Source organism: Madurella fahalii (genome assembly GCF_045866475.1).
Source record: "Madurella fahalii IFM 68171 DNA, scaffold_3, whole genome shotgun sequence".
NCBI classification, from domain to species: domain Eukaryota; kingdom Fungi; phylum Ascomycota; class Sordariomycetes; order Sordariales; genus Madurella; species Madurella fahalii.
This window is the reverse complement of record NW_027263973.1, coordinates 2635152-2658713: the sequence shown is the minus strand read 5'-3', so window position 1 is coordinate 2658713 and position 23562 is coordinate 2635152. Positions and strand designations below refer to the sequence as shown.

The window sequence follows — 23562 nt, the reverse complement described above, 5'->3', positions numbered from 1 at the left end:
GGCTCCACGGGCAATGGGAGTAGAAGTGGGCAACCGGGGGTAGAGGCATTAGTGGAGGAATGGCCAATTAGAAAGCCTGAGATCTGTGAGTTTCTTTGTCTACGGTATCTGACGGTATGGTATGTTGTTAGAGATCGGTTTCGGTTTCACGGATAAGGCTGATGCGAGGATGGCGTGGTTAGATAGGAGGCTGGCACATCAGCATGGGGAGAGGACAGTTGGACGAGCGTATAGCCAGCTAGGGCTACGCGACAGGATGCCTGCGGCGTGGCTAGAAATACTGAATGAGTCGTGGTAGGTTTGCGGGGCTGAGGAGTAAAGGCACGTCTTGAAATAGAAAGATAGCTAAAGCTGACTTTGCTCTCTTTGCCCAGGGACCTAATAGAGCGGGAAGAAGTAGCTCAGACTCTTGACAGAGAGAGCAAGGAAATGCAAATAGAGGACGATCCAGGCGGGGAACTGGTGGTGGTTGGGTTAGGGCCGCACACTAGCAACTCCCATGTCTTCAAAAAGGGCTTGTAATTACCTAAAGCTTCGTTTCATGTTCGATCACACCATAGAGTTTAAATTACGAATCGATGCAGTGCTGTATCCAGCGGGCAACGCCTTGTGGTACTTGGCTTAAGCGAACAGAGAAACAGAACAGAGTAGCATGGGTAAAATAGGATACCCAGGTAAGGTAAATAGAATTCATTGACGTAAGTAGCCCTGTATCAAACAAGTGGCAACCTGTTTCTGCACCGACAAATACCTTGAAGTATAATTTATGCGGAGATTTTCATCAAAGATTCTCCGGTCCATGGACGCAAACAGTCCCTGCACATCATAACTCAGGCGAGGGACAATTTATCGGGTTGTATAATTAGCCAAACTGGCCTCGACCGTATCAAGTTAGACAAGCCGCTTTGGGCACGAGCAAGGAAGGCAGGGGCTCGGCACTTCGATGCCCATATCCAGTGATATCTTTACCATCACCGCCAACCCATGTCAGCGTAGTAAGTAAATTATGTGGTATTACTCCAGCCCATGTCGGCGTAGTAAGCAAAGTATGTTGTATTACTATACAGCCCCACAGGAGTTGGTCGCAATTGTTTAACCTGGCAGCTCTCTCACACTCGGTTATCAGTCCGGCCTGCTCAGCTATTGATAAAGTCGGGCTTTGCTCTTTGGATCTCACGTGGCATATTGGGGGACCCTAGGTTCAGCCCATACGGCGCGGTGGCTGTTAGTTCCACAGATACTGCTCGATTGGTTTCCTGGTTTTGTCATAGATTCTGTGGAGAAATACCACCTCACTTTTCACTCAGCCTTGGGAAGCTGGGAATAGTATGGCTGCTAGGAGGTGTCGTGCTTTGAAATCGTGCCAGGATCCCACAATGCCCCAGATCCTACACGCTTTCCCGCCATTCCCTTGTGTTAAAAATCCATTGGCCACGGAGCGGTCACGGACTCCTGACTTTGGCCCCAGAGCATATTAGCCTTTGTGAAAGACCTCAAGAGATCTTGGGGAAGAACACAGGGGTATTCTTCTTCCACTCCTGATAATCCGCCCGCTTTCCGTTCTTGGCATCATACTTCTTCTCTGTCAAGGAGATGCCGCTGACCTTGAACAGCAGGAAGGCGACAAAAGCTGGGCTAACGTAGCACAGCGCCAGCACAACCAAAGGGTACAAGCCCACTGCCGCACGAACAGGCTGGACAAGCAGCGCGCCAGCAGCAACGGTTGCAATCCCTGTCCACAGAGTCACCTCACCGAAGTAGTTGGGATGCCGGCTGTCGTACGTTAACCCCATGCCTCAGGCCTTGGAAAGGGAAAAACAAAATAAAAAAAAAAAAGGCAATCGCTCACTTACCTCAGCCTCCAAAGCCCTTTGCACAAGAAAGCCTCGTCATGCACCTTCTCCTCCCTCTCCCTCACCCACCTCGCCATCTGCCAATCTGCCACGATCTCAAAGCCAAATCCCACCAGATACATGCCCAGCCCGAGGACATCCGTAACCGTGATCCCAGAGCCGTAGTTCCAAGCCTCAAACGCCGCCGTAGGCACCGCATTCAGCGCGGCGACGGGCAGAACACAAACCAAAACCCAGACGGCCTGCAGCATGAACACGACCAGAAACCGCCTCGGTGCCGTGCGGACGGCGTCGAACCTCGAATCCTTCCCTTCCCTAAGCATCCTGCCAAAGAGGTAGGTCCCCACTAGAAGGAGCAGCGGCGACTCCGCGTTAGCCATCCACACCGCACTCCAAAAAAAAAAAAAAAAAAAAAAAAAAAACACAAAAAAGAATCGTCAGTAGGCAGGTACTAGTAGACAAACTTACATCTGCCCGCCCAGAGGAGCACGGCTCCGGTAGCCGCAACCTGCCGCCAATTCCTCCCGTTCCCGCTCACACCGTCGATAGCACGACCTCCCGCGCCATCGCCGGGCAGCAGCAAGGTCAGCAGCGCCACGGCGACGAAGGTGGCCGCGCCGGAGAGGTCGTAGAAGAACTCGGACTGGGCGATCAGGACGGAGGGGATCGCGACGGCTGTCTGGAGCGCGAAGGCCAGGACGGCAGCGGGGAGGAGGGTTTGGAGGATCGGGGCGGAGAAGAACATCGTTTGGCTAGCTTTTTCTTTTTCTTATGTTATGCTGGCTGTTGGTATTAGTCGGTTTTCTCTTCGTCGTTGCGAGTGCTAGTGCCTAGGTATTTTCAGGTTGCGTTTGTTGATTATGGTTGTTAAGCAGTAGTAGTAGTGGTGGTGGTGGTGGGTGGCGGCGCTTGATGGGTGGATGAATAGTGACGAGCGGCCTGGGTAGCGGATGCCCAGGTAAGAGAGGAGCGCTTTGAAATAAAAGTAGGCAGGTTTGGAACCGTCTTCCTGGTGCGTGTTTTGTAATTTGAACGGGAAGGTGCGGAAAAGTGAATTGAACACGGTTGATGTTGCGTTGTTGGCTGTGTGTTCATGTATTACCGCCTATGTGCAGTCACACAGTTGAAGTAGACTTTGGGATCCTACTTCACCTGTACAAGCATCTGATGTTCTCTTACGTAATCTCTCAATGCCCCGTTCCACAGGGCAAAAACGGTGAGTGCAATCGCTCCTACCTACGGGAAGAGAATCTGACTGCAACTTGTAGGCCCCGTCAATTGGTGATCAGTATCATGATGCACCTCTAGTTGTGAACAGAGTGAAATCTTGGATGTATCACCAAAGTGAGCCGACAGGGCGAATACTCCGATCGTCTTGTTTGTACCCAGGACCGAGAACGATACTCACCTAACCATACCTTCCCCGCATTTGAGAAACCATCTTCAAATTGTGGCGAGCAAGCCCAAGACCGACACACATAACCAACATTCTCATCTTGGTCATAAAAGATCGAGTAGCCTGCTGCCGATTCTCATCAAAATCACACCATTACAGACAGGAAATAAAATTCTCGAACTCTCAATTCCATCAGCTGCTCCGAGTAGTGCCAAGTGTTACTACAGCAGGCCTACTTCCAGTGAGCTTTTCTAACCCTATTCAAACCAGGTCCAGGACATATATGCCGATAGCATTCCTCGCCGCGCGTTACAGCGACGACAACCAGATTATACCCATGCAATAAAAAAACAGTGGTTTGCCACGGCTCAACACAAGCCGTGTGCAGAACTTCCTCCCAAACACAAGGTGTATCCAATTGAAAGCAAATATCAATCAACAAGAGGGCGCCGGATCCAATGCTGCTGTAAGAGGTCTATGCCAAAACGGGAAAAAAGGAAATAGAGAGCAACGCTTAGACAACAGGGCCGGCCTTGACGACGTCCTCAGTCGCCTCGCTCTCGTACTTCTTGAAGTTCTCGAGGAAGAGTTTGCCAAGCTTGGTAACCTCCTCGTTGAAGCTCTCGGCGCCGGCGGTCCAGGCCTTCTTGGGGTTGAGCAACTCGTCCGGCACGCCTGGGCAAGTCTTGGGTACCTGGAGGTTGAACACGTCGTAGTTCTCGTACTCGACCTTGGCGAGCTCGCCGCTATGGATGGCGTCGAGAATGGCGCGCGTGTACTTGAGCGGGCAGCGCTTGCCGCCCTGCGAGAAGCCGGCGCCGACCCAGCCAGTGTTAAGGAGCCAAGCGTTGGCGTTGTGCTGCTCAATCTTGTCGGCGAGCATCTTGGCGTAGCGCATGGGGTGCAGCGCCAGGAAAGGCTGGGCGAAGCACGACGAGAAGGTCGCCTGGGGCTCGAGAACGCCGTCCTCGGTGCCGGCCATCTTGGACGTATAGCCGCTGATGAAGTGGAACATGGTCTGAGCGCTGTTGAGCTTGGAGATGGGCGGTAGGACGCCGCGAGCGTCGCAGGTGAGGAGGATGATGTTGGACGGGTGGTTGTTGGAAATACACGGGATCTTGGCGTTGCTGATGTACTCGATCGGGTATGCGCACCGCGTGTTCTCGGTCAAGGTCGCGTCATCATAGTCGACGATGCGGGTGTCCTGGTCGAAGACGACGTTCTCGAGCACCGAGCCGAAGCGGATGGCATTGTAAATATCGGGTTCCTTCTCGGCCGAGAGGCCAATTGTCTTGGCGTAGCAGCCACCCTCAATGTTGAACACACCGCGGTCGCTCCAGCAGTGCTCGTCGTCGCCGATCAGGGCACGGTTGGGGTCCGCCGAAAGTGTAGTCTTGCCGGTGCCCGAGAGACCGAAGAAGAGAGTGACATCGCCGTCCTTGCCCTCGTTGGCGGACGAGTGCAGAGTCAGGATGTTATGCTTGATGGGGCCTTCGTAGAACATGACGGTGAAGATGCCCTTCTTCATCTCACCAGCGTACTCGGTGCCGAGGATGACCATCTCCTTCTCGGCAAAGTTGATGGCGACCGAGGTGCCCGAAGTCATACCCTCGGTGTATCGGTTGGCGGGGAAAGAGCCGGCATTGTAGATGGTGTAGTCGGGGTGGAAGTGCTCCAGTTCCTCGCGCGACGGGCGGATGAGCATGTTGCGCATGAAGAGTGCGTGGTAGGCGCGGGCGCAGACGACGCGCACCTTGATGCGGTACTTCTCGTCCCAGCCGGCATAGCCGTCAACGACGTAGATGCGGTTCCTGGTGTTGAGGTAGTCGATGGCACGCTCACGGTTGATCTTCCATACCTGTATGGCGAAAGCGCAGTCAGCATCGTCAGATCAATCAAGAAATTTGGTCGAGACGAGGGGTGGCACGTGATTTTCGGGGTTACGGAGGAGCTGGAGGGGCGGGCGATCGGCTCTCGGCAGTGGGGTTGCATGGCTTGGGACGAGGGGCTGCATGCAGGCAATGACGACAACGACAGGGGGTTGTTTTTGCAGAGGCCCGCAACGACTCAACAATGACGCCTTTGCCGCACATCGCCCAGGCGACCATCGCAGCATCCGGGCGACCGAAATGACTCTGCGATGTGCGCATTGCCAAGGGAGATGACGTTCTCAAACAATTGGCCCAGAAACCCGGCTTCAACTGCAGGCGTGGCGAGTGGTAATGATCACACTCGATGCGCGCGTGACCAATGCCAAGCGGAGCGAACCGCAAACCCGCTGGAAAAGGGGCAAAATGGGCGAAGCCGTCTGGAACGAGATGGGAAGAAAAGGGATCGAGGATAGTGCCTCACCTCTGGAGTCATAGGCTTGTTGACGGGACCCCACCTGTTGGAAGCAACGTTAGTACTCCGTTTGACACAATCTGGCAAGGCGAAGCAAGCTGTGAAACGTACCAGATGTCGTTCTCAGACCCCGGCTCCTTGACGACGCGCTTGTCTAGAGGTGACCTGCCCGTCTTCTTGCCCGAGTAGGCGCTCAAAGCGCCGCTGGACGTGATGGCAGTGCCTGTCTCGTAGACCAACGCGTCTTCATAGAGGGCCGCAACTGAAGGGTTGGGGATCTGGCAGGGGTTGGTCAGTTCGCCATTCTCCAAGGCTGTGTTAGAGTTGGGAGTGCTCACGATGGCAACTCTGGTATAGTCAATGTGGGCTTTCTCGTGGAGTTCCTCCTCTGCGTCGCTGGGTTAGGGAACAGTTGTGTGTCGGTCGCGGAAATGGCACATACCGAGCTCGGTATGCTCAACGTGAGGACTGGATCGATGGGCCGTCAGAATTGCAGGGTCATTCAACATAGGATGGGAAGACGGCACTTACGCAACGCCCCCCGGATGGAGGCCGGTCTTGTTGACAGAGTTTGCGAGCACTGAGAAGGTAAAGCCTGGATTAGCGACGGGAAGCCTTCACCGAACAAAGGGAGATATAGATGGGTAGATGGCTAGATGGCTAGATGGGATTGAGGGAGGGCCTACTGTTTGCGGCTGACGGAGGCTGTCTGGAAGCGGCGAGGAGTTGGCTGCGAGGGCCTTTGATTGAAGGATCGGTGTAAGGAGAAGAGGGTCTGACGACGGGGTCCTTCATGGTTCTTAAGTGTTTTCTGTCGTGCTCGTGGTCGGGCAGTGTAGGGGCGTGTGTTGACAAGGGATGCGGGACTCGGGACCACTTTGACGGTGTGGGCTTGCGGTTGGTCCACTTTCTGCAGGGTAGGCAGGCGTTTTGGATGGAGAAGAAAGCGCTGACAGGGTAGACAGGCCGGGAATTGCTGATAACGAAAAGTCGACGCACCTGCCGGGCCCGAGGAAGAGGAGTGAGAGTATATAAAGGCGTGGGGCCCGAATCACGGGCATACCCAATGACGAGTGACGACAGCATTCCACTTGATGATCGACCTGCTCCAGCCGGGGCGTGAGCCGGGTGTGAGTGGGTGCCAGTTCGGGCTGGCAGTGATTGGTACTGCTGGGCCACGAATTGTTTCCGGAGCGTCCTCGATCGTACCCTTGTCGCCTCTTCGGGAACTGGTTACGGCGACACCTTGTTTCATGGGCCGGCCAGGCGGACGATAAGTTCTCATCTAAACATCGGTTGGACGCGCTAGCACGTCTGCATCGCTGCAATTGGTGTCAATGGGTGCACTAGATCGTGCCGTTGACTGTTTTGGCCAGAGCATATTTTAATCTAGCAGCCGTCTGATTCGCTGCACCGACCGTTCAGCCGTCAATTGGACCCGGTGTTCCGTCCGTTTCATGCCCCGTTTTTAGCAGCCACAACCAACTGAAGCGTAATTCTGTGCCTTGCCGTATCTCTCGCCGTGGTCCCCGGAAAAAGCAGGGAGCACAATCTCAGATGTTGGTTTCAGCAGCCTTGCAAATCGGGTCGCGCAAATCCAGAGTGGAGCGCTACGGGATCAGGAACGGTGCCAGTGGACTTGCGAAGAGGGCTGAGCACTCCGGCTAGCCTGGGCACATGACCTCTACAAGATTTCTCGCGGCAGCGGCGTCATTGCTATGCTAATGTCCCTGCTATTTTTGAGCGTCTGCTAGCGTCGAGCAGCCGTCGAGTCAGGGCGTGTGCCTCGCTGAGCAGGGCTGAAGGAGCCCAATCTGGATCCTCTCGATTGGGCGGCACCTCGAGACGGCTGTGCAGCATCGGCCCGCTGCCATGTCGCTCCCCAGGCATTGTGCGCTTGTCTCCTTCTCGCTAGGTAAATTACATGTAGGCTGGAAAGCCGAGCAGCGACGGCGACCGGGAGTTTGGAGCCCGCCCAGCCCTTGGCAACCCGATTTCTCCTGGGTTCCGACCTGTTCTCGAAGGGCCAGGGCAACGCATGTTTACCCCGCATCGTGAAAACTCTCCCCGGCGGGTGACAAGGCTCTGATCACCGCCAAGACAGAAGGCGGCGTTCCAGCGTGCGTGTTGCCCCGCTCCAACTTCCAAGGGCAGAGAGCGCCAGGCTAGAGATTTCCGTAGAAATAGATGAGTGAATTGAAGGGCCCTGAGATGATACAGAAGGCAACGGACGGCAAATACAAATGGGCGTATTCAGGGTCCCGTCCTCTTTCCCGATAGGACCCATTGTTTCAACTGCAGTCAGGTACGGGGGCCAAACGAACCGCTCCCGTCCTCGCATTCTCGCGGGGCAGCCCCGCCTTGCTCCAGAGCTTGCCTGGCTGCCTGAGAATCCACTGCTCAGTGTACGTATTTTCTTAGTGCCCCACCGTCATTCACCGAAATGCCACTTTGGTTGCCGACGGCATTCCGTCATAGGTCAGCGGGGCAGCAGCAAATCAAGACGCATCAGACTGCTGTTCCGGCATTGCCCGATACATGGGTATCTGTGCGGGTGTTGAACGCTGCAGTTGCCCAAAGAAAGAAAGAAGAAGAAAAATACACGTACAGCCAAGGGGATCGGGATCCTTCCAGTGCTCAATTCGGGTGTCATCGCGAAGCGCATAGGTTCGGCACTGCTCGCGTTTACTGTACTTTTTGTTAGGGGTGACATCAGCTTTAGGGCACGGGCCATGGGCCCTTACGTAACTCAACACCAACGTGACCTGGCCGTTGACTGGAATGAGGTCCGCCCGCATGTGATTGCCAGGAATCCCGTATAGAATGATTGGCTGCTGGTCTGAAGACGGCAGAGTACCCAGAAACCCCGAGGAACAAAAAGAGTCACGCGGATGCAAACAGCGGTAAAGGGGAGCTGGGGTCTAAAATTTGGCAGTGTCATGAGTCTAGAACGAGCGACGAAAACACAATGAAGCAGGACTTTGCAAGCTAGAGACACCCCCGGATTTGAGATGGATATTCGCCAAGCTGGCACGCTAAAGAGTTTGCGGGAGCACCAGAATCTCGACGCTGCCAAGCATGCAAAACGACTTGCCCACAGCCTAGATCCCCAAACCCACAAGGCCTTCCACAGTGGGAAAATGGTGCGTCTGGTTTGGCCTATAGCACATTTGGGATTCCTGATTTGGGATGTGTTTCCGGTTTCTTCCATTCGCTGGCATCAGTGTGTCACCCTCGTTGAGCCGGCAATCCCCATCGGCCGCCATGGTTCCGCAGCACCTGCCGATCCCCCGACATCCGCCGATTCGGGAGTTCTTGGCAAGCCGTCCCATATCACGAACCGCAAAACTGTACCCGACGATGGCCGAATGCAACATTTCGGAAGGCTGAGCGATGCAAGTCCTTATCGAAATCACAATTTGGAGGCCTCCGTTATTTTCAAAATCATCTTCATACTGTCTGTCGATCTATTCTTCTCCTGCGGGACAACGCATGGATTCGGCGACGGGTGGGGGCAGAACTGGTGCATCCGGGACGGGACTGCTATATATTAGAAAGGGGCTGATCCCAAATCTTGATTCATAGCGCCGGGTTGTTTCGCTGGCAATACTATCCCGGTAGGTAGATTGACCTCTGGTAGTAACTACGCTCGGTAACGGGCGCCCAGACGGGAGAGCCCGCACTCCACCCGGTTCCAAAAGCCCACGTTGACAGCGGCGTACCTGAGCCTCACGTGGTTTTGATCCACCAGAGATACACTGACATGTACCAAGACAGATCGTGGAACAACGCCGACGGCGGGCCATGACCTAGTAGCTGGTGCCAGAAAGGTCCATCCCAAGCGAGACTGGCTCTGTTGCAGGGTATCTGGGTCCTCTATCTTCCACTTTCTGGCTACTAGTTGGGCGAGATGCAGTCGATGATCCGCGTCGGTCCGGTTGGTCAGGGACTCTGCTGGCTCTGACTGCAGCCCGGCAATCCCGCCTCCCGCTCACAGTGTAACACATCTCCCGCCGTGCTGAACTGGTGTCATCTTCTCGCGTTCCTGATTTTGCCCGTTCTTTTATTTCCATATTATTTAACACATCCTCGTCTACTTCCTTCGGAAATCCTCTTCCTCGATTCATCATCGATCGGTACCTACCTCAACCCAAGGAGGCTTACAACGCACCGGCAGTCAAGGGACTGCGATGCTGACCGGATAAGCCGGACGGACCACCATTTATGCCCGTGAGATTAACGGTAGTAAATACGAGGTTTTTGCACGCACCTCACACCAAGCGGGCTGGGTGTGGCTACGCATGAATAAGGCATTAGGCGATCCCTCCGTCTCGTCCGGTACTCCAGTACTCCACCCGTCTTCAATCTCCCTCAACAATCTAATGTCTTATCAATTCCCGCAACCTCCCCAAACACACGTGTGACTTCTTCCGGGAATCAACGTCGGACTAATAACTATCCTCACAGATTTTGATACCTCACAGATGAAGTATCATGACCGTGCGCGTGCACGAGTTGTCGTGTCACAGGTTTATACAGGATGCATCCTGCAGATGTAAAGAAGTCCGCATGGCTCCCTTTCACCCTGCAGAAACTTGCTCAATCGACGGGCTCCTGTGGTGCTCGTTCTCCGTCATTGACCAGCCTGCCCCGTCGATTTCTCCCATGTTGGATTGCGCAGGTATGAGTCGGCAGTTGAGGAGTGCTGATGACCCGCCAAAGCGACAAAGAGATCCCGATTTACGCGGCAGGGTAGTAAAAAAGGGGAGTAGACGGGAGTGGTGAGTGTGTGGTTTCTAGACTCGCGGGGATAGATCAGGCACCTTATTGTAGCGCGAGCGCCGGCGAATCAATCATCGTAATGGCATCGCATACCACAAAGCGTACTCGTAGATAGCTCGCAAATTGCCGCTATTATTTTCAAAAATCAGATGAAGTCCAAATACCGACATGTTAACCTCTAGTTCGCTGCGGACGTTCCGGGGGAGGGCGTGACGAGAGGCGAGCTTCATAAGTAAGGTTCGAAGAAGCTAGAAAAATATCCGATAAGGCGGTATGGGCAAAATTGACTCATCACAGCGCAGGGCTCCGCGAGGCAACAGTTGGGCCGGAAGCCTTCTTGTGCAGCGCTCATTCGGGGAACTCGCTGCATGTTTCGCGGCAAAGCGCTGATGAATCTCTTGAGTCGACGGCGCGGTCAAACTTTACTCGCACGTAATACTCCAATGTAAGCGACGCACTGGTACTTCCTGGTAATGCAAACACCCTCCAGGAGCCGCTACAACTTCTGATGATCCACCAATATTACTAGTTCCTACAACTAATTAGGTCATCAAATGTACGCTCAAATGCTTAGAGCAGTCGACTTTCCCTTGAGTTATATTCCTAGATGGCCGAGGGCAGATTGAAGTCATTACATTCACCCGTGTACCTCCCAGAAGGACCCCGATTCAATGTAGATGGTATTTACAGTCTGCTCAGATCAAACTAGAGGGATCATACCCGTACCTGCTCTGCCGATACTCGGTCCGGTATTCATACTTCACGTCGCCTATCAACTCGAGCGCGTTCCGATACCCTTGGGCACGCAACTGGGCAGCGAAATGCTGGGCAGCCAGCATATTCGCCAACTGGGCAGCTTGCTGAGCCTTCATCATCGCAGCCTCGGCGGCAGCCGCCTGCTGGGCTTGGTATATGTGGTATTCGAGATTCCTTAGCGTATCCGCGAGCTCAGCGAATGGTTCGGCCGTGTCCTGTTCCTCTTGTGCGAACAGCTCGGAATCGATCCCGGTACCGAGCGGCTCGGCAGGAAGCATATCACGGGGCAACGGGCCTAGCTCGGGCCAGACGTTGTAATGCTCTAGCGCGGCGTTGACGCGCTCGTGGGCGAGATCCGGGAAGCGAGAGTCTTAATTGCGCAGAATTGTGTTAGTGGGCAACGGAGGCAGAAAGCAGACTCAGGAATTTTTTTTTTTTTTTTTTTTTTTTTTTTGGTGTTCAGGAGCGTACAGGAGAGGGCAAAATAGGACGTGAAACCAGCGAGCGTTACGAGCGGGACTTGGCTGTTGGGATGGCCGGCACGGGTTGAAATGCGGTGTTCGCATTCGTGGCATTCTAGGACAGTTCTGAAACTGGAATCGGCGGTGCTGAGAGGATCTGAGTCCTGGCTATCGGCGGCCTGTTGAAGACTGTACTTCCACGCATTGTCCTCTAAAGGATAGTTTTGTACATCCATGAAGGACGAGAAGCTCCCAGGCGTGAGAACGCCGGTGTTAGACGTGTCGAGGCGGGAAAAGAAGGCTCTCATGAGGGAATGGTAGATTGGGTTAGGTGCATGCCCATCGCCCCCGGCTTGGAAGAGCGGACACGCACCCAACCCATCGTCCTCGGTCTGGAAGAGGGGTGACCAGGCGGTGGGGGAGCATTCTTCTCGAGAGGTTTGGGTACCCATGATTGCTAGAAATTGAGGCCGATCCTGTGTTGCGTTGCTCGTGTTCTCACGGTTGTGTTGGGGTTTGTGAAGTACCCAGGTGTTCCACTAAGGATATGGGAAGTCTCGAAGCTGCTTCAGACGATGCATTCGACGTGGTATGTTATATACACGATACATCGGCAGCCTCAGCCACTGTTGGTGTCGCGGTTTGCTTCAATAGGCTCTTGGCTCCGTCAAAGCGTCTGCCGGTTTGGTAAACTGTGGCCAAATATGGTTAACTTATTGACTTGGCTGTGCGGTCTAATAGGGTTGATTGAACCTCGTGGCCTCATCTGCATTGAGCTAAAGCCGTTGAATATCAGCCGCAGCTTGGCGTGAGCTGTCAGCGCCTATGCTCGCACAAGTGGCCAAAACATTTCCACAGATTTTGTGACAGATTGTTTGGAGCTTCCCTAGCGACCCTCCTCACAAGGTACTGGGCTCGGTGTCTTCGAATACAAGCCATATCAATGCACCAAAAAGCGCTTCGGAACTAACCCAAAACAGCCTTATCCCTTCCGGGGAACTCAATAGCCCGGAAGGCTTATATGTTGCGGACTGAAATGGGGAGGCCCGACTCTTAAACATGTTCCTCATAGAATCCATCTGATACGTGACGGCTTTCCACATTTCTAGTACCTAAACCTCGATATCCTCGACGCTGTCAAGAAGTCCAGCGTCGCTTGCTTCCCAGGGGTGCTGCTGCTCGGCTTGCCTAATCAAGTCCGCGTGTTTCTCACTCCGCGGTTTGACCTGGAACTTGAACTCGGTTAGGTGGGTCAGGATACCCGGTTTCGGCATGACGTGATCCACCCCGATTTCCTTTCCGTCCTTTCCCACGGCTTTGGTGATGTTAAACGCGGCTAACGTCTGTGCCATGTTGAGGTAGAGGCTGCTGTCCGCGAAGAAGCGTCCAGGGCATATTCTGCGGCCGTAGCCGAAAACCTCCGTGTAGGGATCTGGTTCGTTACGCGGCGGGAGGAAGCGGTCTGGATCGAACGATTCCGGATCGGCATATACCTCCGGATCGTGCAGGAACCACCAGATGGAGGGTATGACGCTTGCGCCCTTAGGGATGAAGAAGCCGTTGAATTCAAGATCCTCGGTGACCGTGTGAGGGAAGCCCATTGGGACAACGGGCCACCATCTCGTAGCTTCCTTGACAAGGGCGTCGATGTACGGCAGATTCTCACGGTCTTCAAAGGCGGGTAGGCGGTCGGTGCCTACGACACGATCAATTTCTTCTTGGGCTTTGCGCTGCACATGCTCAAACTTGATCATGGCCAGGGTGAAGGCGGTGAGAGTGATGGCTGTCGTATCGGAGGCAGCGCCGTAAAGACTTACCGCCGACCAGACGATGGCTTCTTCATCCTCGCTGCTTATCTTGCCGTTCTCGTCTTGTTTGAGCGCTTCGACGAGCCCCGATATGTATGACTGCCGGTGGTTGTGCGTGGCCATTTGACGCCGGACAAAGCGGTATGGAACATATGCTGCCGACTGAATGAGATTCCGCCACTTTCGGGCCGTCTTCTGAAACGTGGCACCAGGGAATTTCTCGGGGAGATACTGGAGAGGGGGGAATATGTCGACAGCCCAGCTCATGGGAACAGTGGCGAGCGAAAACCCGACCATCATCTTCTCTACCAGGCCAACCAAGGCGTCGGGTTTATGTGGCTCGATGGTGTAGCCATAGGCCATACTCAGGACAGTAGCCGCGGCAGTCCTGCATTCGAATTAGTTTCGGCGCTTTCTAGCGGTAGTACTAGACCATTGGGCTTACGTCTTGTAGTAGTCGAGCCATTTTTCGGGCTCTGAAAGAGCCCGAATAAGCTGCCGCTTAACTTCTATCTCCTGGAAGTGGCGGAACTTTGCCGAAGACGTCTTGGTGCCAATCATTTGGTGCAGGTATTTACGAGAGCGGCGAAATCCGGGATCGTAACCGCGACAGGCGAGGGTGGACCCATAGCCGCACAGCTTGTTCGCCATAATCATTGTGGGCCGCCCCGAAGTCTTGCTTGCAATTCGGTCGAGCAACTCATGCGCCGCCTTTTTGTCATGGACAATCACGAACGTCATGCCCAACACGGCCACGAAGCTAAGGCCGCCGTAAAGGTCCTTGTGCTTTATCCAGTGCTGGTATTCGGCCATGCCATCAGGGGGGAAGTCATTGATATTTCCTAGTATGGGGACCGGTTTGGGTCCCGGGGGCAGCATACGCCGAGCCTTTTGGCTCGACAGTTTGTGTAAGAGATAACCGATTAGCGCGAGAGCAATAATGCCCCACAGTGTCGAGGACGAATCCGCCATGTTGATGAGGGAATAGGTGATAGGAGTCGCAACACGACCAAAGCTCATCTCGCTGACATGTTGCGGGGTCGGGAATGGGAATGATGGTCGACGCGGGGTGGCGGTCGTCATCTCCTTAGCCAATGAAGACAATTGCGACGCTACCCGGCTATGTAACATAATCACTATCAAGATACGCAAAGCCTTCCGTGGTAGTCGTAGGAAGAGATAAGACAATTAACTAAGAACATAATTAGGGAAAGTAATGCTAACATAATAATCCAGCTACCTTGCGTCGAGCTTAACATTGTACTTGACTACCTAGATAGGCATACCGGGCTTCTGTTGGGTCGCCGGATTGAGCGGTTTCCAGTCGCCATTTTCAAAAGGACTCAACAGCTCGGACCGCGAGATCAAAGTAGATTATTGAACAGCTTCAGGTGTCGTGTACGCCTAGGACATGCCGTACACGAAGCAATTGCAGGGGTCGACCCCGCATACTGCAAAGTTTCTTCACGTTTCAGCTCACGAGTCTCTGCTCTTCGTTCAGTAGCCCCTTTTCCCAGTTATTGGTGACCGGGGAGTAAATCCTTGGCATCAGGCAATGATAAGTGTAGAGTTCGAGGACGGTAGCCGGGGGATTTTAGTTGCTTTTTCGGCGAGTTTCGGTAGATTGAGCTCTACGGTCGACTGCTGGTAGACGCGGAATTAGGTGCGATTTTTGGATATCTTTACATCTAACGATCATTCTCATCTCGGTTAACCCTGGACTGTGCACCATCTTGTCCCCGCCTTCAAACAACCCGCACTCCGTCCCTCCCGGGAAAGCCGGGAACGAGTGTTATTTTCGGTCTAACCGTGGTCAACCAACATCCCAATGTGGACGCGGCGGATTGCCATTCACAATACAGGGAACTCAGAGACATGGGCATCGATACAGCAAAGACTTATAACTAAGTGTTTGGGACTCTTAACAGGGGCCATCGGTGGTCCTTCCCTCTCCCAGAGAACGGAGTGTCGTATCACAACCGCGAAGAACCAACGGCTTTTTTACCTCTGATCCATGGATTTTGTCTTGGAATCGGAGGTTACCGTTGCCGACTCGAAGCCCCGATCTAAGCCCTATTGTGAATGCATGGGCGCGCATGAAAAACTGGGCCTGAGGAGCATTACGATGTACGGAGTTGGCGCGTGCCCGTGCGAACCAACCCGTCGCGGCGGGCCGGTCGGAACGGGAGCTTGAATACGGCCGAGTCAAGCGGTCCGAGCGGTTAGAAGGGGCAAATCCGAGCACCCCGCAGCCAAAGAGATGGACATCGTACCTTGTGTCATGTCAGCGGAGGGGACTGCGTTGAAGGGAAAAAAATAAAAATAAATAAAAATAACTAAATAAATAATTGGTTTCCTGTTCCTTTCTTTCTTTTTTCGTATCCAATAATTACTACAGAGTGTGGACTTGGGCGGCTGAGGCGGTCCCCCGAAATTTGTTGGGCGGTTCAGGGTCGATAAAATTGCTGATACTTCTGTTGTAACGGAAACCGCAGAGGCTTGGCTGTACCTTGCTTTTCGGCACTCTCTCCTGTTCGGGCTTAGCAGTGGCGGAAAGTCCCTCGCTAAACCTCGAGTAAACAATATCCCTGAACCTCGCTCCAGGCGCCTTTTCAGCTTAGCTGCAACTGGGCCGTGGCCATCACGCGGCATTCCATTCCGCTTTGCGTGGAAATTCGCAGGCCCCTGCGCTCGCCATCATTTAAGCTCCCGATCGACGACAAATGTAACCAAAGGTGCCAAAAAGCAAATGAAACCCCACGAAAGAGCCCGCCGCCAGAACGGACCCGCCTTGTGCCTAGCGCAACATCTCGGATCGCAGTCAGTTGCCCACCATGAGGCTCTGGACGGCGTTCGTGATGGTTGTTGTGGTTGCCGCCGTTGCCGTTGTCGGCCAGCAAGATCCGTGGGCCGCCATATCGCAACAAATCCCCTCCTGCGCCGTCAGTCCTGCACACGTACGGATCCGAACCGTCGCTACACAGGCGCTAATACACCAGACAGTTGCCATGCTTGAACCAGACCCGGCTAAATTCGACGTGTGCGCCAACCGACACGGGCTGCGTTTGTGGGGTCGTCATGGCGTCGCCGCTGATGAAAGGCTGCGCCATGCAGAGTTGTAATATGGGGGACGCACTTGGTGTGTATCTCGAGCGCTCGACGTGAAAGCATTGCATGTTCGCTCGGCGCTGACATTTTCTCTCGTGCAGGCACCACAAACGGAACGGCGACGGCGTGCAACGTGCCGGTGCGAGACAAGGGCGCCCTGTTGTACGTTGTCACAACTGCCCTCTGCGCGATTGCGCTCGCCTGCATCTTTATGCGACTGCTCGGCGCCCCGACTGCCCAGAAGAAATGGACACAAGTCGCCGATGATTGGTACATGATTGGGAACACTGTGAGCACACCACGACTCTCCCCGCCGTTGCCCCAGGCTTGGGTCCGGTCCTAACCATGCCAGGTATTGCTCGTTGGCATGATGGTGTGCACGATACTCAGTCCGTGGAATCATGTGTCTCCCCCCCTCGTTACCCAGGCAGGAACTGATTCATGTTCGCAGTTCATCACAATAACTACGGGAGGGACATATGGGCGCTCACTACAGGCCAGATCAGAAACATCATGATTGTGAGATCCTTCTCCCTTGCCGTGAACGCCTTGACGCCAGCTCAGCAAACGACTAACCCACCGCTAGCTAATCTACAATCTGGAAATCTATTATACTCTTATCAACATGCTCACCAAGCTGTCGATCCTGGGTTTCTACCTGCGGTTTTTCCCGTTCGTTGTGTTTCCCGGGCTCCGGACTGCCATCTATATCACCATCGCCATTACTGTGGCCTCGGGCATCTCCTTTACAATGTCGATCGTCTTCCAGTGCACTCCCATCAGCTTCTTCTGGAGCACGTTTGACGACCCTCCACCGGTCGGGTCCTGCACCAACATCAACGTGTACGGTTGGACGGTTGCTTCTTTCAACTTTGCTCTCGACTTCTGGCTGCTGGCGTTGCCCATGCCCGAGCTGCTCAAGCTTCGACTTCCACCGAGGAAGAAGGTTGTGGTCTGCTTGATGTTTGCAGTAGGAAGTTTGTATGGCTGTCATTTCCCTACCAACCGCCCCTGTGAGGCAGAAAGGCGTGCGTCGGACGCGTTGGGGCAAGAGACTTGGCTAACACGGCTATCGTCAGCGTCACCATCGTCACCATTCCGAGGCTCATGTCTATGGCCGCGTTCAAGAACACCACGAATCCGACATGTAAGCCGAAGCCCAGCCGCATCTCTCCGCTCTTGAGTCTCGGCTAACATGAAGCTTCCAAGACGATCTATATGAAGTCAGCCTGTGGGGCCATGTCGAAGCGACCGTTTGCGTGATCTTGGCATGCATCCCCCGGATTAGCATCCTCTTCATGCGCATATCTCGGAACTATTCTTCCCGTCGCTCGGCAGAGAACCTGCAGAGCGACTCTTCGGCTGAGCAGGGGTCCGGCAACACGTTGGGCCCGTTCAAAGCATCCGAGTCGGTGAGGTCGGCCTCGCATCCAGGGATGTCCCAAGCTGGGAAGTCGCATTTGTTTGGCAGAGTGCTTGCTGGTGACTAATCGTATACTGCCCGGTGAATGACGGATGATACGCCCAAAGATTTGACGTGTTTATATAAATAGACTTTTAATTCCGCCCATTGTTTGTCCCTCCAAATCAAAACGTAAACGGTTGCCACCATCCGAGAGTTGACACAGGACATTGTCGCCCCAAGCGGTGCGAGAGAGCGGACGTTAACCAAATTTCCCTGGTTGATTTACGGAAATCGGCACCGCCTCTTGCCATTGCTGTTCGCCGCTCATGTTATCAACGCTGCAGAGAGGTCCAAGACCTCTCGGCCAGTTCCGGCTCCCCGGCTCCCCGGCTCCCCGGCTCCCCGGTTCCCGTGATCCGCAGAGCAGCCGCATTCAGCCCCACTGCCGAGAACCCTCGCCACGTGGTGTTCCAGGCCAAGTCTCCTGTCCCGGGGTCCGGATTACTGTTCAGACTAGCGAGAGCCAGCGAGTAACTCCATTAATAGCCATCAACCGCTCCAAAAGCCGTTGCCAACGGGGTCGATGCTTGATGAGCATCGAAGATATCAAACAACCAGTTCAAACTTCGAAGTCAGGGCGGAATTATCGAAAACAACTCTTTTGGACGCCATTTTGCACTATTTGGAGTGCCCTGTTGGCAGAGGAAGGGGGGTGGTGGGGGGCAGGTTGGATCGTCCGTTGGAACCCGGTAGCTCGAATGCATCCTTCTTCCTCCTACCCGGCCTCTCAATGACCCGTCGTAAACACTTGCGTTCCTTCACTGCTCTGTAGTGTACGGGCGTTAACTGCATGCGGCATCATTGGCGTGATACTGCCGGGGGACCCCGCATCCAACCAGCCACACCGTCCCATCGTGGTGTCCAGAAACGGCTTGGAGTTGGCACTATTGCGATGCAGGTTGAGAACCAACAAGGCCAAGTATTGGACCGACGGTGAATGGAGGACTCCGTTGTTCTCTCTGATCCATACACCGCACATGTGACAATTTTTCCGAGTTCCCATCTCATGCCTCTAATGTCTATGTGCAGCAGTAAAATTTTCACTGTGATCCCTGCCGTTCCAGACCCTTCCTTTCAGGCTGCCCTTGTTATTGGCCCTGCCCCAACCGAGCCGAACTTTCGATACCCATGCGCCCTGCCCGTCGGCAGACGGCTCCCGCCAACGGCCCCGCAGGACGCCACGGATGCTGGGCTTACCCCACAGGCCGACGACGGGACATATATAAGATGGCGGCCGGCAGGATGCGACGGCCTAGGCGAAAGGCGAAGCTTACTGTAGAATACCCAGTGTCCTGGTCTTCCTCAAAGGCGACCGCAGCCGTTTCATTAGGAGCCCTTCACGCAAAGATGCTGCGCTCCACAGTTGCTTTGGTCCTGCTTCTCCTCACAACCCCCGCCACATCTGCTGCTGTGAGTGGTTGCGGACAGCCTCTAGTTCGGAAGGAATGGTGCGTGAGGAGAGCGAACAACCGATCTACACGAGTTGACAATCGCATAGGAGAACGCTATCTACAAGCCAGAAGTCGGCCTACATCGACGCCGTCAGGTGTCTCCAGTCGCAGCCCGGACGGACGCAGCATCTATATCCCGGTGTGAGATCTCGCTATGATGATTATGTGGGCACACACATCAACATCACAGACTTGTACCACTTCAGCGTGAGACAAACCGCCAACCAACTACTCCGCGCCCTTGACTGAGATCAGAATTCAGGGTCCTTTCCACCCCTGGCACCGGAAGATGGTGCAGAACTATGAGTCGGATCTGAGACAGCTTTGTGGGTACACTGGTGCTCAGCCGTAAGTAAAACCCAACTAAAAGCCACAACCGTGATGTGAGGGACGTGCCATGTAACTTAGCGTGCAAATTAGTTACTGGGACTGGACTCTGGATGCCGACACGGAGCAAGCATTTGCTGCCTCTCCCGTTTTCGACCCAGTCACGGGCTTCGGCGGAAATGGCCCATACGTCGACACCAGCAACATGAACGACACCAATCTGGGCGAAGAAAAGGTTCCGGGCAAGACCGGAGGAGGCTGCGTGCCAGACGGCCCTTTCGCAAACGTGCCGGTCAATATGGGACGAGGTATGGGAATCATTGAACTATTTTTTTTTAAAAAAAATTTTTTTTTCGTCTCACCTACTAATTAGTATTCGGCGCTCGCTAACCTCGAGATAGGCAACAACGTCGCCTACAACCCTCATTGCTTGGTGCGCGACTTCTCGCCATACCTGGTGACTTGGACGCTCAACTCCAGCCTGGTCGACTGGGTCCTCGCGGCCGACAGCTACGCCGTGTTCGACATCCGTGCCCAGGGAGACGGCATCAGCGTCTGGGACATGACGTACCACGGCGGTGGCCATGCCGGAGTCGGCGGCGACACCGGCGACATGGGAAACCCGTACAGCTCCCCGGGCGACCCGATCTTCTACCTGCACCACGCCAATATGGACCGGCTGTGGAACATGTGGCAGCGCGCCGACTGGCCGGCCCGGAAAGGGGACATCGCTGGGCCGGATGTTCAGTTTGCGTATCCGTGGAACTTCTTCGGAGACATCCTGTACAACAACATCACTCTCGACTACGAGATGGACTTCATAGAGCTACTGGGGACGACGAGGTTTGTCAAGATCCGGGACGTCATGGATATCACCGCTCCCGGCCTTTGCTACACATATGATGGGTGATAGACATGACCAGCGCCGAGACGACCACCAAATAAAAATAACACTACATGGTTTCGGGACACTTTGGTTTTGATTGTTGCGTGCAAACTGTGCCAGCAGCCTCGTTTCTGAACTTCACTTGATTCTTGCGCGCTTTGATGTATTTGTCCAGGAATAAGACGTACGCAATAGCAGTTCAGGTTGCGTTGCGGTTTTGGGGTTTAGGGAATTAGAACCTTACATTACTATTTGTAAGAGAGGTCGACTAGCCGGGAACGGTTAACATATCGTTATCTAAGGCCCTAAACTAGACGGTTTCCGTTAGTGTGTAACTTTGGACAGGGTATCCATATCGTCAGACTCGGGCCCCCCAACGCTCATAGAGCCGAGCCCCCGCCCACAGCACGCTGCAGAATGCTTACTCTAAAGAAGTCAATGTAGTGTACGAGTATCGAGGAAAACAGCGACGAGTACGTTATTAACCAGGCGGGGCTCAACACATATGTGAGTATAGAAGGGGCTGAGTATGGTCTGTAGAGAAGAGTCTTAAAAACCGCCTACAGATTTAGCACGGCTTATAATTATACCTATTTGTATCGCTCCCCCAGAGACGGAAAAAAGCAGCCGCAGCGGGTCTGGACTAATAGATTGGTTCATGAATGGCCAGGATCGAGGGGGTAATCAAAGCGTAGCAAACGCCAGTTACTCTCGGTCTATCGCAGGGGGTCGTAGGAGCGTCATTTTCTTCGGTTCGGGGCGCTCACACATTCGAGCACAGTAATCAAGGGGTAGTAGATCATGTGCAGGTGGTTGACAGTGCTTTGGGTTCCGCAATCGCCGCTGACTATGGGACTAGCGCGGATTATAGCGATCATATTGCGGACAACGACGAGGGCCAGGATGATGGTCCAAACAAACCCGCGAAAACATACCACTGCATATCGCGCAAAATGCGGCTTAGGATGGCGTAACTAGAACGACAGTCCCGTCTTTTGGACCTACCGCAGAGAGAGCTAATCCTATTTTTCACGGAGGGTAAACCGAAGACCATAGACGGTCCTGCTGCGTGTTTACCACCCATAGTATATCTGCAAATGCCGAAGAAACGGCCCGGTCTGTGACTGGTGCGGATGTCAAGAGCCTTTTAGTATCGCCCCCGATGATGTTGTTGGCCCTGGTCCTTGGAAAGGCCAGGATAAAACTCAAGAATGTTTCCTGCCACAGTTCCGAGAATCGGGTTCTGCTCCCTCGCCTGGGTGATCATATTGAATGCGGGTATGGAGACGGGTCCTCCGAAGACTGAGGTGGTTGAAGGTGGAAGAAAAGAAGGACTTCCACGCCATCTACATTCAGAGCTAGCCTGTCGGCTCACTTGATAGTGGTAGCCTCGTCGAATAGTTTGACTTTGCTCATCCACTCAATTGTAACGGCGTTTTTGGGCGATTGCGACACTGGGAAGAAAATTTGGGTTCTTCGGATGTGCATGGAGGGGTAGGTTGAGGTTATCCTGTGTTGAAGTACCTTAGGTAGGAAATGAGTGGTAACTGTGGTGTTGAATCTCATGCACGCCACTTCGTGGCTGTGGATGCGCACATTCGCGCTAGTAGACCTGAATTTGGGCTTATCGGGTTTTGAGGCTGCCTTGGGTGCTGTTTGATTGGGAGTCTCTCAAGCTGACCTGTCACTGCCACGACGCCACCGCAACCCAAGATGGACCGTGCCAACCTCGAGTGACTTGCTTCTTCTTGGGCATCACCTGGAATCCTGGGATCCTCATCTTTGCTTTCCTTGCAATTGAACCCTCAGACGATTCGGGCAAGAATGCCTCGTCTGAACTGAGCTCGCCGCTCCTTCGGCCGACTCCAGACCATGGATCCGCTCAGCGCCCTGTCCATTTCAGCTGCTGTTGTGCAGTTTTCCGACTTTGGTTACCGCCTATTGAAGAGCGCGCACGAGATTTACGAATCCTCGTCAGGCCAACCCACCCGAGACGTCGAGATATCCGTCATATCCAACGACCTCAGGCGTATCGCTGGCGATGTAAAGGCAAGGTTAGAAGTAGGGGATGGGGGCACGACTCACGATGTCTTTCTACGTCTCTGCCGCGAATGCGACAACGTCAGCGATGAACTTCAGCGCATCTTCAGCAAGCTCAAGGCCCAAGGTTCTAGCAAGATATCACTGGCGGTCGATAGCTGGCGAGTCGCTCTGAGAAGGGTCGCTTCGGATGCCGAAGTCGAAGGCCTAGTGGGTCGATTGGGCCAAATTCGCCAGCAGATGATGGCGGCTCTTTTGTCCCTGCTCCTGTAAGTCCATGCTTTCTTTCTCCCAGTTCTGCGCACACAGTAGCGCTGGGGGTGTAAACTGGAATTGAAGCTAATCCCCAGGTTTTCACAGAGGCGAGGCCTCCAAAACTGGTCTCGAGCTGCAGCAGTTCGCAAAACAGCAGGCAACCATGGCGGCCACACTGGATAGAATTGACCATGCCACCAAGAAGTTCAGCGCGGATATGGTGGGCCTCATCGACACGTGGTCATCGACTGTCGAATCTGAGATGCCCGCCATGGCCCGCTATGTCCTGAGTGACAGGTGGAAAGCGAGTCAGCATTTAGAAGAATTGTCGATGGACACCATGGATCTGCGTGAGAAATACGGCGATAAGCTGGACACCGTTTTTGGATGTCTGTTTTTCGACTCCATGGGGAAACGCGAGACAAGCATCCCCAAGAAACACGTTTCCACGTATGAGTGAATATTCAGCGATCCCCAGACATCTGAGAACGGCCGACCACTGTGGTCCGACTTCCCAAAGTGGCTGGAGGCCAAGTCTGAGCATAGTGGCATTTACTGGATCACCGGAAAGCCGGGCGCAGGAAAATCAACCTTGGTCAAGTTTATTGCCAATGACCCCAGACTTCACGAA

The 23562-nt window shown here is 54.0% G+C and overlaps 7 protein-coding genes across 7 annotated transcripts; 3 read left to right on the top strand and 4 right to left on the bottom strand.

The window, feature by feature from the left end:
* Positions 1 to 1493: 1493 nt before the first annotated feature.
* On the bottom strand, positions 1494 to 2598 carry MFIFM68171_06251 (Steroid 5-alpha reductase C-terminal domain-containing protein; the record flags this gene model as incomplete). Its single annotated transcript, XM_071061671.1, has 3 exons — positions 1494 to 1773; positions 1854 to 2199; positions 2322 to 2598. 3 exons carry the CDS (start codon positions 2596 to 2598, stop codon positions 1494 to 1496), a joined length of 903 nt encoding a protein of 300 aa, XP_070917772.1.
* Positions 2599 to 3763: 1165 nt separating this feature from the next.
* Positions 3764 to 6387, bottom strand: PCK1 (Protein kinase C-like 1; the record flags this gene model as incomplete). Its single annotated transcript, XM_071061670.1, has 7 exons — positions 3764 to 5107; positions 5602 to 5635; positions 5704 to 5870; positions 5931 to 5980; positions 6035 to 6060; positions 6124 to 6172; positions 6279 to 6387. 7 exons carry the CDS (start codon positions 6385 to 6387, stop codon positions 3764 to 3766), a joined length of 1779 nt encoding a protein of 592 aa, XP_070917771.1.
* Positions 6388 to 11069: 4682 nt separating this feature from the next.
* On the bottom strand, positions 11070 to 12043 carry MFIFM68171_06249 (uncharacterized protein; the record flags this gene model as incomplete). Its single annotated transcript, XM_071061669.1, has 2 exons — positions 11070 to 11500; positions 11602 to 12043. The coding sequence occupies 2 exons, from the start codon at positions 12041 to 12043 to the stop codon at positions 11070 to 11072; spliced, it is 873 nt and encodes a 290-aa protein (XP_070917770.1).
* Positions 12044 to 12703: 660 nt separating this feature from the next.
* Positions 12704 to 14371, bottom strand: MFIFM68171_06248 (uncharacterized protein; the record flags this gene model as incomplete). The annotated part of the gene is made up of 2 exons (XM_071061668.1): positions 12704 to 13787; positions 13845 to 14371. The coding sequence occupies 2 exons, from the start codon at positions 14369 to 14371 to the stop codon at positions 12704 to 12706; spliced, it is 1611 nt and encodes a 536-aa protein (XP_070917769.1).
* A 1862-nt stretch (positions 14372 to 16233) lies between these two features.
* MFIFM68171_06247 (uncharacterized protein) lies at positions 16234 to 17997 on the top strand (the record flags this gene model as incomplete). The annotated part of the gene is made up of 8 exons (XM_071061667.1): positions 16234 to 16341; positions 16403 to 16538; positions 16609 to 16796; positions 16860 to 16896; positions 16959 to 17026; positions 17094 to 17488; positions 17587 to 17654; positions 17717 to 17997. 8 exons carry the CDS (start codon positions 16234 to 16236, stop codon positions 17995 to 17997), a joined length of 1281 nt encoding a protein of 426 aa, XP_070917768.1.
* A 1322-nt stretch (positions 17998 to 19319) lies between these two features.
* Positions 19320 to 20660, top strand: MFIFM68171_06246 (uncharacterized protein; the record flags this gene model as incomplete). Its single annotated transcript, XM_071061666.1, has 5 exons — positions 19320 to 19420; positions 19471 to 19630; positions 19686 to 19771; positions 19844 to 20058; positions 20152 to 20660. 5 exons carry the CDS (start codon positions 19320 to 19322, stop codon positions 20658 to 20660), a joined length of 1071 nt encoding a protein of 356 aa, XP_070917767.1.
* A 1848-nt stretch (positions 20661 to 22508) lies between these two features.
* MFIFM68171_06245 (uncharacterized protein) lies at positions 22509 to 23391 on the top strand (the record flags this gene model as incomplete). The annotated part of the gene is made up of 2 exons (XM_071061665.1): positions 22509 to 22945; positions 23037 to 23391. The coding sequence occupies 2 exons, from the start codon at positions 22509 to 22511 to the stop codon at positions 23389 to 23391; spliced, it is 792 nt and encodes a 263-aa protein (XP_070917766.1).
* Positions 23392 to 23562: the final 171 nt, after the last annotated feature.